The following is a 15,607-nucleotide window of genomic DNA, read 5'->3' as shown; positions in this document are numbered from 1 at the left end:
TCACGCAGACAACGCGGTTGCGTTGGGGCCCATGACGTTAGGGGCACCTCCCCAACCCCAAAAATAAATAAATATATATATATATATATATATATATAAAAAATATATATATATGAATCAAAAAATAAACCTGGGTGTGCCCCTTAACACATCGGGTGCCAAACACGGTCTGAACCGTGTTTGCGCAGAGTAGCGGTCCGGTGCCGAACACGGTCCAGACCGTGAAATATGTGTTTTTGTTTTTTTCGTTTTTCTCCACACGGGCGGGGCTAGAGCAGCTCTGGGAGTACCCATTGTGATCCTGAGAAGGATCGGCCAGATAGATCACCGGAAACAAAAACATGGCTCCCATCCACTTCCTGTCTATTTCCTTCTTTAAAACGCCTATATCTCCGAATCTGTTTCCGGTGGGGAAAACCGGTCATGCGCGATGCGCGATCCCCCCCCATTGTAACTCGCGAGTGAAATGTTATCGTTCCAGGGTCATCGCGCTACATGAATGGATGCTTTTTTTTACATGGATTTGCTCCTCGTGGAGTTTAGAGCTTTAAACATGAAAGCGCAGTCAATGGGGAGAATGCTGGCACCCAACGTAAGTTGTTATGAAAAAATGCTGGCACCCAATGTGTTAACAGTGTTACAAAACCGTTGTTTATGTACCCGAAATCCGTCACAAACCCACGAAAAAAGAAACCACTAATAACCGACATTTTTTTTGCCGGGCTGCGCGCGCGTGCATGTAAGTTCATGAGGGCCCGCTGTGACCGCCTCGCGTCGGGGCATACTGTTGCCTCGTTACGCGACTGTAAACCAGTGATTCTCAATGAGGGTTCCAGGGACCCCCAGGGGTCCTTGAGGGGGTTCCAGGGGGCCCTGAGCTAAATGGTTGATTATGGATATGTAACTCAGAGAGTTAAATTAACACTGAGGATTTTACTGTGTAGTTTAGGGTCCAAGAGATAGACATGGGGGTCCATGGCCAAATGCATATCACACTGGTGGTCCTTGAATTGTTTTAATAAAAAGAGATTGATCCAGAGCTGCTCAAACACCTGCTGAGACCAAAGATCATGAATATTCTACTGAAGAACATGACACTTCACTGGAGACCATGAATATTCTACTGAAGAACATGACAATTCACTGGAGACCATGAATATTCCTCTTGGTTAAGCAGAAAGAGAAAGAATGAGACAGTTCAGAGAGAGAGAGAGAGAGAGAGAGAGAGAGAGAGAGAGAGAGAGAGAGAGAGAGAGAGAGAGAGAGAGAGAGAGAGAGAGAGAGAGAGAGAGAGAGAGAGACCCATAACTTGGCTGCTTTGTTTAATAAAGTTCAGAGTCAAACAGCTTTCCTTCCAGCTCTCTTAGACCTCACTTTATCTTCAGATAAGAAGTCAAACGAGGTGAGTTGAACAGCAACCAGAGAGAACACACCCACTCATTGACCTCCAGTCATCACACTCTGGCCTGCCTCAAAACCTTCTCACATGCAATGTGCATGCTGTGTGTGCATGCTGTGTGTGTGTGTGTGTGTGTGTGTGTGTGTGTGTGTGTGTGTGTGTGTGTGTGTGTGTGTGTGTGTGTGTGTGTGTGTGTGTGTGTGTGTGTGTGTGTGTGTGTGTGTGTGTGTGTGTGTGTGTGTGTGCATGCTGTGTGTGCATGCTGTGTGTGTGTGTGTGTGTGTGTGTGTGTGTCGGATGTGCCCAAGGTTATTATATTTTTTCATTTGTCTTTATTTTTTATTTTGTTTGTACTTTTAGTTTTTGATTTCAGTTTAGTTTTAATTAGTTTTCTTTAGAAAAGGCTTAGTTTTAGTTTCGTTTTTAATAGTTGTAGTGTTAGTTTTAGTGTGTTTATTGTAATGGGATAGTCAGGGGCAAGATTCAAAAAGTTCAAACTGCAAAAATAGCAGATCTAGCTTGTAGAGATTTTAGACAAAGACTAACTAAAGAGATGTTCTCTCTAATTGTTGTTAGTTTTTGTAGATGTATCTAGACAGCTACTGGGGAAAGAAATGTTGTTGGTGTATACAATATAGCAAGATTATATGCACATGTACATTTGATGATGCTCTATTTATTCTCCTTTTGCTCTTTTTTGCACTCTTAGTTTTCTTTAAATCTTTTTACGAATGTTATAATTATTCTGTTATTACCAATGCTGCTGCATTGTCTGAGGGACGCCAAACAAAAATAAGTTTTACTCTTATGTACCTGTACACAAATGATCATAGACATGCGCAGAGCAAGTTCTGTCAGGGAACTCAGTGCAGTGTTGGTGGCCTACTATTGGACCACATCAGCTCCACCTACACATCCACTCATCCACTCACATTCATTTCATTCTCAGACCGCTCTATTTAAGCTGGAAGCTTGCACTTCTCATTCTGTTTTGCTGCACACACACTGTTGCTGCTGCTGCGCTGCTGTTCATTGCTGTTGCTAAAATTGCTGCTCACCCTCCACCACCCCATGCTACCACCTGTTGTTTGGATCTGCTGTTTATGTACGGGGGATTCGGAGTCCCTATGGTTGGAAAATGCGCTTTATCAGAGTACCTAAAAGCAGATCCAATTCATCTCCAAACCATAATAAATATATTGCTAATTTTATATTCAATAAATATATCTTATCCTTCGTGATTTGTCTTTTTCTATTTATGAGTTGTCCTGACAGAAGATGTAACAATAAAGTACAACCTTGAACCCTTGAACCTTGAACAGTATCAGTTAGTTAGAGTAGTGTTGTAACGCCTCATTTTTTTGTTGTTGATTCCAGTTACCCCAGGAGGCCATTCTCTCTGCTTCTCTGCATGTGTCTAAATGTAAACCATCCAGCAGCACCTCTGATCTCTGTCCAACATCAACATTATCTCTCCGGCCGTCTGCTTGCCCTGCGGGAGGCACTGACAGTCTCTGATTACTAAGTGTACTTGTTCTTTCATCTAAAACTACATCCACCTCACCACCACCACCACCACCACCACCACCACCCAACGAGTGGTACTGTATGTGAAAGCCTCACACACAGACAAACGCAGACGGACACACACACACACACCATCGCCTGCTTCCTCTCTAATCTGAGAGATTGGTTGATATCAGCCTACTTAAAATATGGGTACGGGCCTTTGAAACATCCATATGGGAAAACCTCTAGAGGGGTCATAGGGGAGACGCACGTGGTCCCCACAGGGACAGGTTTTATGAGCACAGCTCACACTGACATAGATCCTCACACAGACGCACCACTTTAGCTGCTTTTCGAAGCCTTAAAGGGCAAACAGAAATTGCATTTGTATTCATATGTTCAATGCCAAAAACACAATGCAATTATTTGTGTGACAATTAATTGTCAACTTAAATGTAATCTCGACAGCAGAGGACAGGGCTAAGGTGTTTCCGTCACAGATGGGACACTTCCATCACTAAACCCGACTCTCCGATTTACAATTTAGGCATTTAGCAAAAGCTCTTATCCAGAGCGATTTACAAGAGCAAAATTTGAATGAGCAGAGTAAGTATGGGCTCTAGTCATTAAGAAATAAGGAAAATTGTCACATAGAAAAAGAGTGCAGAGAGAGAACAGTGTAATGCCAGGTAAACAATGAACCTAGCATCTGTCTAAACAACATGCCACCTAAATAACATTCTTAACATGTGGTTAATGTTTTTTTTTTATCTTGAAACAAACAAAAGATCGAGTAACCATGCTATATTATCTTCTAAATTACTATTACTATTACTATCATCAAGAAGGAATACAAGGAGAGTGAAGTGCAGTGGACTCCTCAGACTACGGCAGCAAAACAGGGAGTGACTTCCGCCCCAAGCAGCCTGGATTTGTCTGAGAGATCTTCTAATGATCGCGTTCCTCTCCTGAGAGAGCCCGCGCCTCTGCCCGCCGCCTCTTCTACAGCTGCAAGGTGGCGGCTAAACTTCTGTACTGAAGAAAATCATTACTTTTAAATCATGTTGGTTGTTTGTGAGGCTTCTCGCATGCGCGGCACAAGAGAGTGGAGGATAGTAAAAGAGGCGGCTGTCTGCATCGATCCATGCAGCCCTCTAATCTCATTAACTGCTTCTTGATTTATTGAGATGAGGCCCAGAGTGTGGCGAGGTTATGGAAGCAAACGTTCAACGCACTGAGCCCCCCACCCACACAACCCTCACAAGAGAGTCGCATGAAATTGAGGTCAATTGACTGATCAGCAAACCCACACTCCCACACCTCAGTCGTTGCCTCCTCATTAATGCGTGTTTGAGGTGGGGTGGCGTTGTACATGAGTCAACCAGGGGCGCTAGGAGATAAATTATTGGCCGTAATGAGGGGAGTCAAGGCTCCATCCAGCCATCACGGTCCTACAAGCTACATTATAGCGCTAATAAATGTGACACGCATTGAACAAAGTGGGTATTGATCACACTGCAGCACGCAAGTAAATGGAGCCGTAAATAAAGATAGACCGAAAACACGTCATCCACGGTAGTTATGCAACTATTGAGTCGTTATGACAAACTACGTCGCGACATGGGAGGAACTGTGACCAGTGGTGTAAAGTAACTAAGTACATTCACTCAAGTACTGTACTAAAGTACAATGTTTAGGTACTTTTACTTTACTGGAGTATTTCCAATTGTCAGTACTTTTACTTCTACTCCACTACATCAAATACAGCAAATATTGTACTTTTACTCCACTACAATTATTTGAAAACATTTTAGTGCTACAGAGTACTTCTACATTGCAGTATTGATACTTTTACTTAAGTAAAACATGTGAGTACTTTTTCCACCACTGACTGTGACACACACACCATGCCGTAGCGTGGGAGGTGATATTTTTCCACTAGGAGAAAAAAGAAAATAACTTGTGGGAGGAACTGTGTGGGAGGAACTGTGGCACGGCGGCTCACCTGATATTCGCTGGGCCAGAAGGTGCTGACAGCCAGCTCCACCTGATGCCACTGGCGTCCCTGGGAGCCGGAGATGTTCCACACGGCGCTGCCTCTCGGACCGCCGTTGACGCGCACGTAGACCTTCAGGTCCCCGGGACTGTGGCCGTCGCGGCTGTACAGGAAGTAGCTGAACTGAATGCAGTGGGTGTCGTTCTCGCTGAGCGGGCGCAGAAGCAACTGAGCGCGCTGCCCCGCGGCATGCTGGGAGGAGTTGACCATCAGGAAGGAACCTGCAGGGAGAGAGAGGAGAAGTAAAGGGTGAGATGAGTCACTGTGCACTTGCCCAGGACGGTTAAGTGCATTATATATATAAATATATACACCAAATAAAACCAATAGAAAATGTAACTGTGGATGCTGCTTACAGCCTCTCAGTTCTAGTCTTGTTAGCTTTCCTCCATTAAACAACACTTTTCTAAAACAACCCTGCAAGAAAAAAGGTTGGCTCCACGTTTTCATCCAAGATACAGGAGCGCTCTGATTGGAGCAGGGCTTCAGCAGTTTGTCTCTATTTGGCTGGTCTCTGTCTCGTCCTGCAACACACCCTGTCAGGGTTCAAACAAATCTCCTTTCGTTTGTTTTCCTGCCCTGTTCAAAGCTCCAGAGCTGAGTAGTGGCTTTCATCTGGACTGAGACTCAAACAGTTCACGACTTTATGATCCAGCCTGTACAACAACACACACTGACCTGGATCACTAAACAGCATCACAACAGAGAGAGCGAGAGAGAGAGACAGACAGACAGACAGACAGACAGACAGACAGACAGACAGACAGACAGACAGACAGAGAGAGAGAGAGATGAAAGACTAGCGTTGCAGACATTTACCCTCGGGGATTTGTAACCTGCTCCTAGAAGGCACAGCTACTAAAATAATGAAGAGAAGAAGCGAGAAATATAAGGAATTACAGTACAAAGTCTGAATTTATTACCAAGGATTGGATCAGGCGCTTATAGCGAATCACGTCATTCCAGCCCTAAAGTTACCTTCGCAAGCCCTCTAACCCATTTAGACCTGAAGCCGATTCTACAAATGTCTTCTAAATCCCAACAGTTTTCTGAAAAATATATGTTACTATATCAGTGTTGCTCAATCTTTTTCATGTCAAGGACCCCCACAATTATATTTATTTGGCCGCAGACCCGATCTGAAAATATTTTGTTCCAGGGACCCCCAGAAGCAAATGTTTTAGTTAAAAATGTTGGCTTTAAAAACATATATATTCAAAGATGTGCACTCTTTTTCACGATTTACAAAAATAGCAGATCTACAAGCTCGTATATCTGCTATTGTTGAATAGCCAAAAGTGTAAAATATGGCTTTTCAGCTCAAATCTAAAAAAAAAACATAATGGTCTTAATGGGTTAAATATGATCATTACAGATCAAAGTGTTTGATTCTGCTGGGGAGAGAGAGAGAGAGAGAGAGAGAGAGAGAGAGAGAGAGAGAGAGAGAGAGAGAGAGAGAGAGAGAGAGAGAGAGAGAGAGAGAGAGAGACACACACACACACAGAGAGACAGACAGATTATATTGAATGTTTGGTGCTATTTTCTATGTTGATGAATTGACTGTACTCGTGCTGTTTTTACATTTCTGTTCTAATACAATATTCAATCAATCAAACAGAGAAATAATAGGACAAAGAGAGAAATATACCATAATGCACACATACATACATGCATCAAGTGCATTGAACTGGGCTGGCCAGTGGCCACAGCAGAGTGGATGAACAAGGCAGAGGGATGGTGGGCTAGCAGCATACTGTATAGCTGAATGGAAATGTAGTTGAATAAATGTGCAATCAGAGCCCTGCAACGTGCTTCCATTAATCACACTGACGTAGTTATTAGGCTATAATGGTGACCTGGGGAATAGTTAGAGCACAGTGGGATACTTCCATACACACATGTAGGGAGCAAGTATGCAGAGTCACACATTCTGAGACATAACATCTAAGTGCGTTCAAATACAAGCGTGCAGACGCACACCCACCCACACACACGACTGCACGCACACCCACGCACGCGCACACACACACACACACACACACACACATATAATACGTTTCACTGCTGGACTCGCTTTCAAATCCTCCCGACCTTCCCAGAAGTGAGAAATGGTCCCCCCCGCCCCCTTCCTCCTTCTTGGCAAGGGAGGTGATTAACATACTAATGTACTATATAAAAAATTGGCCTCTGGCGCTCCTGGCACAAGAAAATATGGCTCATATAACTAAGTCTAGCTCATACTGTAGCTTTCATTTACAGTCACACCCCAGGAATAACCATCCAACCATTCATTACCTGTTTCCCAGGAAATAGATAACAGAAAACCGGAAAATAAAAATACAGTATTTTTTAAGATATATTTTGGGGAATTAAAGTGTTTAATGGACGGACGGACAGATGGACAGACCAACAGCCTTCCTTATAGCCCTGCTGCTAGCCTTCAGGCGTTGTCACTCGCTCTCACTTTTCTGTCTTTCTCACCGATTCTTCTGACCAGCTCAGTGGCCTTGTGGTCAGAGTGTCCTCCCTGAGACTCTGAGGTCAGGGTTCAAGTCACACCAAAGACTATAAAACTGGTACCCAATGCCTCCCAGCTTGGCACTCAACGGTTGGATTGGGGATGACGGTACAGTACTAGCGTCATGTCCAGGGGGTGCACTTGTAATGTACATAAAGCTGCTTCACGCCACGGCAACAGCAGATATACTCCTGACCTATGGGCAGTGGTGGAAAAAGTACTCAAATGTTTTACTTAAGTAAAAGTATCAATACTGCAATGTAGAAGTACTCTGTTACAAGTAAAAGTCCAGAATTAAAAATGTACTAACAGTATTGGTATCAAAATGTACTTAAAGTACCAAAAGTAAAAGTACTAACATTTTGAAAATAGCAGATCTACAAGCTCACAACGCGTCGCGATGCGACGCGTTGTGAGCTTGTAGATCGGCTATTTTCAAATAGCCTAGGTATAAAATAGGGCTAAAGTGGTTTTATAATGTAATATATGTATATCTGCAAAGTAACTAGTAACTAAAGTTGTCAAATAATTGTAGTGGAGTAACAGTACAATATTTGCCTCCGAGATGTAGTGGAGTAGAAGTAAAAGAATAGACAATTGGAAATACTTCAGTAAAGTGGATGGTACTTAAGTACAGTACTTGAATACATGTACTTAGTTACTTTACATCACTGCCTATGGGCCACATGGCTCAGAAGCCGTTGGTTTCCCACTTAAGGCTAATTACTTTACTGACTCATTCCTATCCAAATATCAGGGACACTCTAAAAACAAAACGTCAGACCCGTGACAGAGCCTGATATGGACAGACATGTTGAAGAAACATCGCCACATCATTATAACATAAACAAATAACAAAAATTTGATGTGTTCATATACAACAGATCTCTGTCATTAAATGCTAGTAAAAAAAAGGCTAAAACACATTAACAGATGGTGTACATTTATTTTCATTAGGGAGGCAAAAACCTACCATACGGCCTGTAAACAAGAATTGATTGCAGTGCTAAATTTAGATTTGGCATTTCTAGTCTCTTAAAGGATAACTTATTAGTCTATCTCTGCCTGCAGGACCGCAATAGAAATTTCGACCTTTATCATTATTTATCCTTTATTTAACAAGGGTAAATCACATTGAGTTCCATTTCTGTTTCGACAACCTGGAAACAGGCCTATGTTTTAATTACTTTGAAATGCTTGAAGATTTGTTTCTTCATATAAGGCTAATGCAAGTAACTTGGCTGGATTAAATGTGACTTGTGTTAGGACAGGATAGATAACTGTTAAATCATATATATAGCTATACTGTATATATAGACACACATACTGTACTGTATATCCCTGGCCCCCACACACGTAAAGTGTATTTGAGTACTTAGAAAAGCATTATATAAATTCCAGATATTATTACACACACACACACACACACACACACACACACACACACACACACACACACACACACACACACACACACACACACACACACACACACACACACACACACACACACACACACACACACACACACACACACACACACACACACACACACACGCAGAGATACTTCTGAATTATTCCATGATGACATTTTGCCAGATTGAGAAAAACTGTATCAAACATGAAAACTACCTGAGGCAGATCAGAAGAGCCAACATGACCCGAGCTGAATGTCACGACCCCTCCCCGTCCAGCGTCCAATCCAATCTTCTCTCCAACAAAATGGACAAAGTGTCAAGTTGACAGAAGCGGCATCACATGATAAAAAGGCTACAGACACTCTCACTTCTCTGTGGTCTTAGAAAACACAGATTTTCATCTTCTTTCTTTTCCAGTTTCTCACCTGCACCCAAGCGAAGCTGGACAGGCTCTGACTTAGAACCTGTCAGCCTCCCACACCACTCCTTTGATGTGTGGGCCCTTCAGGGCCACAAAACAGGGACTAAATTGCTTTCCTTCACTTCGGGGGCCACTGGACACTGTGGCTGTCTGAGAGCAAAGAGCCTGACTGTCCTGGTGACAGGGGGTCATTTGGGAAAAAGCTTGAGTCACTACCTAACCCGTCTTCTGCATTCTTCACTTTGGTTTTTCTACACCAGTAATTCTCAAACTTTTGAGTTTCAAGGCCCCCCAGTTTAACATATTCAGTGCCAAAAACGCAATATTACGTTTTTGCAAATACACCCTTTGAGTTCCGTAAACATAATGTTACGTTGTTTTAAAAAGTTTTTTTTTACTCTCTCAGTGCCAAGCCACGAGTTATCCCGAGTTTTTTCTGAATGCCCTCAGTGCACGAGTTATCCCGATTTTATTTTTATTTTTTTTTGAATTTTTTTTTCAGATCTCAAGATATCATTATCTGAAGATTTGCAGCTCCATCCACTCCTTGTTTAACTTATAACTGAAAAAGGCTGTATCTCGCTTCCTAAATAAATAAAAAATGCTGGCACAGTATGAACATATTTTTTTTTATTTCATTGGCACTGAGAGAGTTAATGATACTAGGACCCTTTAATAGGGAATGGACGATTGTGACGTCATCCCAAAAAAAACAGACGTGCATCCGCCCCAATGATGGGATCTTGAGAAAAAGGTCCATATCTCCATATGTTTTTACAGTGGTCAAAACCAGCCATTTTCGACGGGCGATCTCTCTGCAATGGCGGATCGCGGTAGGAATGTTATTGTTCCAGTCGTTAGACGGGACCTTTGGCCATCGCTCCAGACACTGTTTGTTTACATCCGGGTCCCCAATAAACAGTAAAAAACGCTGGCACTGGCTGTACCCTGTTTTAAAAAAACCTCTGGCACTAAATGTGTTAATATGCGTACCCCCATTTGACCACAATTTTTTAATTTGTTTTAGCAATCTACAGTCCTCAGTTTTAATATAACTGTAAATGTAACTTTTTCCATCGTTACAGACACGTAACAATGGAATAGTCCATTTGGAATGGACCGATGTTGAGAACCCCACACCAGGGTATCAGTAAGATCAAGCCTATAGCAACCTATAACTGGATATAGTCAGAGATCAAACAGTTTTTTATAGTTTAAATAGCTAATTCACACCCCAGAGACTGTTAAATAAATCAATAAAGATTTAGCTCCGAGAGAGATCTCCTGGATTCAACTGTAGCCCCCTGTTGGTCACAAGGGGGATGGAACAAGCTATTTCTACATTAACATTGGGGGGGTGTTGGCTTCTTCAAAAGAAAAACATGTAGCTAAACATACTATAGCAGCAGAAAACATTTCTATAGACTATAGCAGCAATAGTAACAGTACCTAGCATTCTATACTAAAGCAGTACTAGTCCACCCACACCTTGTATCTAGTATATCTCTGCTGTTGGGCAGAAACCAGCTACAGTAACTCCAAAATGTAAATTTTTCAGGAAATGAAAAAAATAAGTGGAGTTAGGAAGTTTTGCTAATCATTGATAAAAACAGCTGAATGGACCTCCAAGCACACACTGAGGTTGGAGGTCAAAAGGGGGTGGAGCCTGGAGTCAGCAAAATCAGCTAACTCCACCCCCCTTTGGTGGACTTTTTTGTTTGAGGATCCAATGGAGTTAGCTGGTTTTGTCAGAAGCGCTTTTTAATACTTTTCATTGGTTCAATATTTTTACCAACACGCAGATGTAAAGGGTGTTCAATAGCACTGATTTATGGAGGGCAAAATGGAGTTGGCTGGTTTCTGCCCGACAGCAACAATATATTATATCAGCAAATAGATACAAATTGATGATCAAAAATACTTTTTTCAATTGAGTGAGTGAGTGAGAGTTAAGAGATGCAGCTCGATGCTGAAGGTTGTTAGCATCATGCCACAAACTCTTTAGCCAAACATGCCTCCATTCTCTTCCACTTCAGCTTGACAGAGTAAGTCAACATGATTAATGCAATAATTAAGGCTGTGATAAAAATGTGTATGATATGACTAGCCACCTGGTAACCTCACGTGATATCTCTGACATGCACACGCTCACGCACCCCTTGCTGTAAAAACGAAGGAAACTGCAGGAAAAAAATCTCCATAAATCCATAGAGGCTGATAAGGCTCCATCTATTTCCCCTGTGACCCTGCCAAGGACGAGGGAACAGCATTAAGAGATTAGGGAACGGCTTCAGCTCACTGAATTCATATCAGAATGTGGGTTGGAGCCTGAGTCAGAGGTCTGCACACTTTTATCATACTTACACCCATAAAAACAGGTGGGTGCGCTATGGAAGAGAGGGGTCAAGATAGAGACTATCTTTATCTTTCTGTTCCTCGGTTTCCTCTGCCCCCGTGGCTAATGTATTTTATAACTCTGACACTGCCCTTGTCTGACACCCTGACAAGGGCATCTTTCGCAGCAACCTGATGCATTTTAATTTACAATGTTTATCATCCACTTTATATTATTTACCACCATGGAATTAATTTAGGGGAGCAGAAAACAAACTACAGTAATAGTCCATTTTCCAACCACAGGATTTGAAAAAGGTCATCCAGGATTTTCAATTTTGGACCGTTTGCTGAAACTGGGATTTTGTTTGTTGATTTTGTTTTGTTTTGTTTGTTGTCCAAATAGTGCAAAACCCCGGAGCGACGTTCACCTCTGATGATACAACTGGAAGGGCAGCCACGTCGACTGGGAACGCACAGATTGGTCTCGCTGTTTGCTTTCCCTTTGTGTCTCTGGCTGTAGCAGTGTGATCTGCGCGGCTGGCAGTGACAGAGGGGACGGGTTTGTTTATTGGAGCCAAAAGGCGATTTTGCCATTTACAAAGTGACACGACGCTGTACGCCATGCAAATGGGGAAATCTGCGAAGCGACGCCAGCTGGTCATGAATGAGACGCTGACAGAGCCTATAACCTCTGATGCAAACAATACAAGGCTGTCTGCTGCAGACAACTGGCACTAATTAATTCATTGAGGTGAGAGTCCAAAAGTCCAAACGCAACCTGGAGGCCGTTCAAAACAACACGTGGTTTCTCCACAAATCCTCCACACTGATTTAGGGCATTAAATACTGTATGTCAACTCTTCTGTCTAGACATCTCCTAACAAGTCCTGCTGGGATATTCTTGTTTTACACTCTGTGATTATACACGGTGTTGACACACACACACACACACACACACACACACACACACACACACACACACACACACACACACACACACACACACACACACACACACACACACACACACACACACACACACACACACACACACACACACACACACACACACACACACACACACACACACATTGCATCAAATGACGAAGAAGTTACTGGATTTGCAGAGTGCATCTCTGGATGCCTTCTTTGGTGGCAGAAATCAATAGTGCATTACCAGCCATCCAGTGACAGCGTGCAGGTGGGCTGACAAGCCAATACTCCACTCCCTCATACCTCCCATCGCACCATCACTGCATCTTGATGTATACCAGCCGTCCCTTCATCTGACACCCTAGGGGCTTTTTGGGGAGTGTGTGTGTGTCTGTGTTTCTGTGTGTGTGAGTGTGTCTGTGTTTCTGTGTGTGTGTGCGCCCCCATTTCTTCTCACTTTCTCTGGCCACTTGGCAAGCGGAACACGTCATCCACCCCCCCTTTGCTCATCTCTTGTCATTAAGTAGTAAGGACCCTCTGGGGACGTGTTTGTAGTCTAACAGGTGGCAGGGAACTCTCTTCTGATGCCTCTCTGAGTCACTGGCTCCACTAAAGAGAAATCAGCAGACAAAAGGACGACGTGCTGCGATCAAAACATTACATGATGAAGTCTTAAGTGGAATGTGTGTTTGTGCATGTCCCTCTTAAGGGATGTTTAAAACAGGGAGAAGACATAAGGGGACGAACGTTCTGGCACACTGTCAGCAGACGTTGGTCTTTCATAGTCGAGGGCACTCGAATCATACTCAAAACATTCCACCTCCAACATTTCCCATAGACAGGTCGCAGGGTTGCAGAAAATGACAACTGAACGTAATGTCCTAGGTGGAGGGAACACTTTCGGTCAGCTCTGTGGCTCACGGACCTGCAGACATCTGTCAGCATATTTTTTAAACCACTATGACTATGAATGGCTTCAGATGCGAGACATGAGACTAATGTCTTCCACCAGAAGGACAGTCAGAAGTTATCCAGTTTGCAGTTTGCTGCTGCTGCTGTCTGGTAGTTCAGTGTCAGGGTTTCAATAGGGGACCAAACATTTAAGCACCATACCACCCTGCTGCACCCAAATATGAGATAGAATAGTGTATAAATGAAATGTCACATGGCTGAAGTTGAATGTTACACGTTTAGGAAAGATCCCAAATACGTAGGATGTAATAGTAACATATTGGACAGACAAATTACATCCTTCTTCATAACACTTAATGGATGCCTTTCTGTGCCTTCAGGGGAACAAAAACCTATTTCAACACTAATCTGTTGAGAGACATTATTCCTGTTTTGTCCTTACTTCCTAATGGTTGTGTTTGTTTGTATATTGAAAATCCAACAACACAGGCAACAGCAACTAGCAGATTATGTCATTATGGACTAGGGAAATATTTCACCCACGATGCAACCAGAGAACCTGGTTAAGAAGTTTTGTGTTTGCTTTTCTTAGGGGGTTCAATAACCTGAGATGAATGCAGGAAGAATGCAATCAATGAAAACACAACCTGTGGAAAATGACATCAGAAGTAGACAGACGACCCCCCCCTTCCTCTTTTTTGTACATATTTTGTATTTCCTCATGCTTTTTTTGTAGATAATTTTTATTTTTCCATGCTTCCCCCCCCCTTTTTTTGTACATATATTTTTTAATTTTTTCATGCTTTTCTTTGTAAATAGTGATATTTTTGGGCGGTGAAACCGCCCCTATAAGTGAGGTTTGGATATTTGTACAACAAATCCTGCGCTGTGATTGGCCAAAAATGTACCCCGCCTAACCCTGCACCGTGATTGGCCAATCACAGTCTATTCAGGACTGTGATTGGCCAGTGTCACATGACACATGTGCATAGCCCTATATAAGAAACCATAACTTTAAAGTTATGGTTTCTTCCATCATAAAGAGTGTTTCAATAAATGTATTTATTTTTTGTACATGATTGGTTGACTCCATTCAGTATTGTGATTAGCTAGCAAGACACCGCCCACTTCACACTGGGTGTGATTTTTTCTGTATTATCTGTATTTTTATGTTGATTTTTGAACTGTTTGGTTGCTACTATATATGTCTATGAAATTAATTCAAGGACCCCAACGGAAACAAGTCCGCAAGGACTTTTTTGGCCGCACCTTTTAGACAAAAGCATTATAAATGTAACTGTGTTGTTTTACATTCTTTTGCCTAATAAAAATGTCAATCAATCAATCAATCAAAGTCTTCCTGAATCTCCTCTCTCTCTCTCTCTCTCTCTCTCTCCCCCCCCCCCTCTCCCTCTCCCTCTCCCTCCCTCCCTCTCTCTCTCTCTCTCTCCGACAAACACAACCTTTCATTCCCTGAATTCATCTCATCTCCAGATAAGCCCATTTCTCGGCTGTGTTTGTCCTTCTCTGATAGGGTTGTGGTGGATGGAGCGGTGTGGGTGGGTTGGGGTGGGTGGCATGTGTGTGTGTGTGTGTGTGTGTGGGTGGGAGGGGGGGGGGGGTAGCTGTGCACCACCTGCAGCATCTGGGTGGATGTTGATGAGGAGGAGGAGGAGGAGGAGAAGGAGAAGGAGGTGGGATGGATGCCCACCACCACCCCCTCACCTCCAACCACACACAAGACTGGCTGTGATAAGGCCCTATCAGTTACAGTCCTACTGGGTCCAAATACTAGGGGACAGAAATCCCGAGCTAAGCGTGCTCTAACTGTCAATTGATTAACCCATTAGGAACTAAAGCCTTCTAAATCAGTAGTTCTCACACAAAATATTCAAAAATAGCGGATGTACAAGTTTGCAGCGTGGCACGAAGTGACGTGCTGTGAACTTGTATATCTGCTATTTTTGAATAGCCAACGATTTTTTTTCTCCCAGTTTTAATGGGTTAAGAGATGGACAGACGGGTGCAGACTCTCAGTGAACAGTCTATAGAAACAGTCCGCACTCTGCTACTCGGGCCTTCATCTGTGTTTCCTACTGGGTGC

General features: G+C 42.9%; 1 protein-coding gene across 1 annotated transcript in view; it reads right to left on the bottom strand.

The window, feature by feature from the left end:
* LOC308094549 (receptor-type tyrosine-protein phosphatase U-like) overlaps positions 1–15,607 on the bottom strand; it is a 164,652-nt gene that overhangs the window by 122,607 nt on the left and 26,438 nt on the right. Inside the window, exon 2 of the mRNA XM_080441273.1 lies at positions 4,914–5,185. Within this exon, the coding sequence (XP_080297399.1) occupies positions 4,914–5,174 (261 nt within the window). The 5' untranslated portion in view covers positions 5,175–5,185. The remainder of the gene's footprint in view (positions 1–4,913; positions 5,186–15,607) is intronic.

Source organism: Gymnoscopelus braueri, assembly GCF_963280865.1.
Source record: "Gymnoscopelus braueri genome assembly, chromosome: 11".
Taxonomy (NCBI): Eukaryota; Metazoa; Chordata; class Actinopteri; order Myctophiformes; family Myctophidae; genus Gymnoscopelus; species Gymnoscopelus braueri.
Note: the sequence above shows the minus strand (reverse complement) of the source record. Positions and strands in the feature narration are given on the sequence as shown.